The following is a 1514-nucleotide window of genomic DNA, read 5'->3' as shown; positions in this document are numbered from 1 at the left end:
GTCCCCAGGCCCCTGCTGCTCCCCGGGGAGCAGCAGCCGTGACCCCCCCACAGGGGGCTGCCCTTCCAGCCACCAGCCCACAAATGCCATTGCCTCTCTTCGCGGGGCCTCGGCCGCCTAACGCGGTGTCCTCGTTGGCACAGGCACCGTCACCTCTTGGGTGGTCATCTTCATCCTGCCCATCAACAGCGCCCTGAACCCCATCCTCTACACCATCACCACCGCCTCCTTCCAGGAGAAGGTGAAGGGGGGGCTGCAGACCCAGCAGCCGGAGCTGCACGCTCTACCCTGGTGACGCTGCCGGCTTGACCACCCCCCCCACGGCCCGGGGGTGCCCGTGGCTCCCCAGCCCCACGAGAAAGCGCCCGGCTCGGCTCTGGGACGCTCCTGTGTTGGCAGCATCGCTAAGCATAAAGGTTTCCTCATCAGCCAGCAGATCTCATTAGTACTTTTATTAATTACATGGATGGGAAGAGCAGCCCCGATCCAAGTCAAACAATCTGTTGTGGTTGCGTGCGATACAAAACCAAAGTCCCTTAAATACAAAATACGCGTCTTCGAAGTGATCACCTGGCACTGGGCTCTACTGCCAGAGTTATATATTAATATTCCAACTGTACAAGTATTTATAGATAGAAAAAAAAAAAAAGAAACATTTAAAAAATATATTAGGAGAAAAATCACTCCCCCAAATGTTAGTTATATTTTTTATATATATAAAATATATATATATATATAAAACCACAGAACACAGGCTGGGTTGCTTCTTTTTCAGCAGAAAAGAAGCAGATAGGATGTGTTAGGGCAAAACTGACACGGGGGACGGCTCCCACGCGTGGGTCACGTTGCCTTCCAGTTGGAACGGTGTCTGGAGCTTGGGTCCCTGCCTGAACGGAGAAACCAGGTCGGGTCCTGGGCGTCCTTCACTGCAGCAGACGGCTTCACCGTGGAGGAAAAGGGAGGGACAGGAAGGGGAATGGACGTTGCCACAGGACGGGAAGGGGAATGGACGTTGCCACAGGGAGTAGCATTAGGGGGGCAGCTCTGCCCCCAGGATGGGCACGGGCTCTGCCCTGTAGCTGCCCAAATTGGGGTGAATCCAGGCCAACTCCTTACTGCAGAGGCCAGGGCAGGACTACTGAGCCGGGCTCGCGCTTGGCCCAGCCTGGGCGACCACGCTTTGCTTGTTAAAGGCCGCCGATGCTGCGCAGGTGGTGGGGATGAGCGCCCCTTCCCACCCTGCAGCCAAGTGCCAGGGCGGCTGCTCCTGGGCTCCAGCGCTGTCCTGCCCCCGCCGCGTGCCGGGTCGGCTGGTGGGGAGGGACAGGCTCCCTTGGACCATCAGCCATCCAGCCCCCACCGACACCTAGCGCCCAAGAGAGGGCTTTTAGCCGAGCAAGGGCAGGGCACAGCCCTAGAGGGATTTCTTTTCTTCTCCTACGACATTCGGCACCACAGGTAACGGCAATGGGTTCCTTCTGCCTCGCCACACGGGCTGGCGCTCAGGGCACACC

General features: G+C 57.8%; 1 protein-coding gene across 1 annotated transcript in view; it reads left to right on the top strand.

The window, feature by feature from the left end:
• The window catches only part of LOC104130402 (relaxin receptor 1-like), a gene marked incomplete at its 3' end in the record, with an annotated part of 18828 nt that extends 18537 nt beyond the window's left edge, over positions 1 to 291 (top strand). The window contains exon 13 of the mRNA XM_035898944.1: positions 144 to 291. Coding sequence (XP_035754837.1) covers positions 144 to 291 — 148 coding nt within the window. The remainder of the gene's footprint in view (positions 1 to 143) is intronic.
• Positions 292 to 1514: the final 1223 nt, after the last annotated feature.

This window comes from Egretta garzetta, unplaced genomic scaffold, assembly GCF_000687185.1.
Source record: "Egretta garzetta isolate BGI_Z169 unplaced genomic scaffold, ASM68718v1 scaffold318, whole genome shotgun sequence".
Classification (NCBI taxonomy): Eukaryota; Metazoa; Chordata; class Aves; order Pelecaniformes; family Ardeidae; genus Egretta; species Egretta garzetta.
This window is presented reverse-complemented; position numbering and strand designations above follow the sequence as displayed.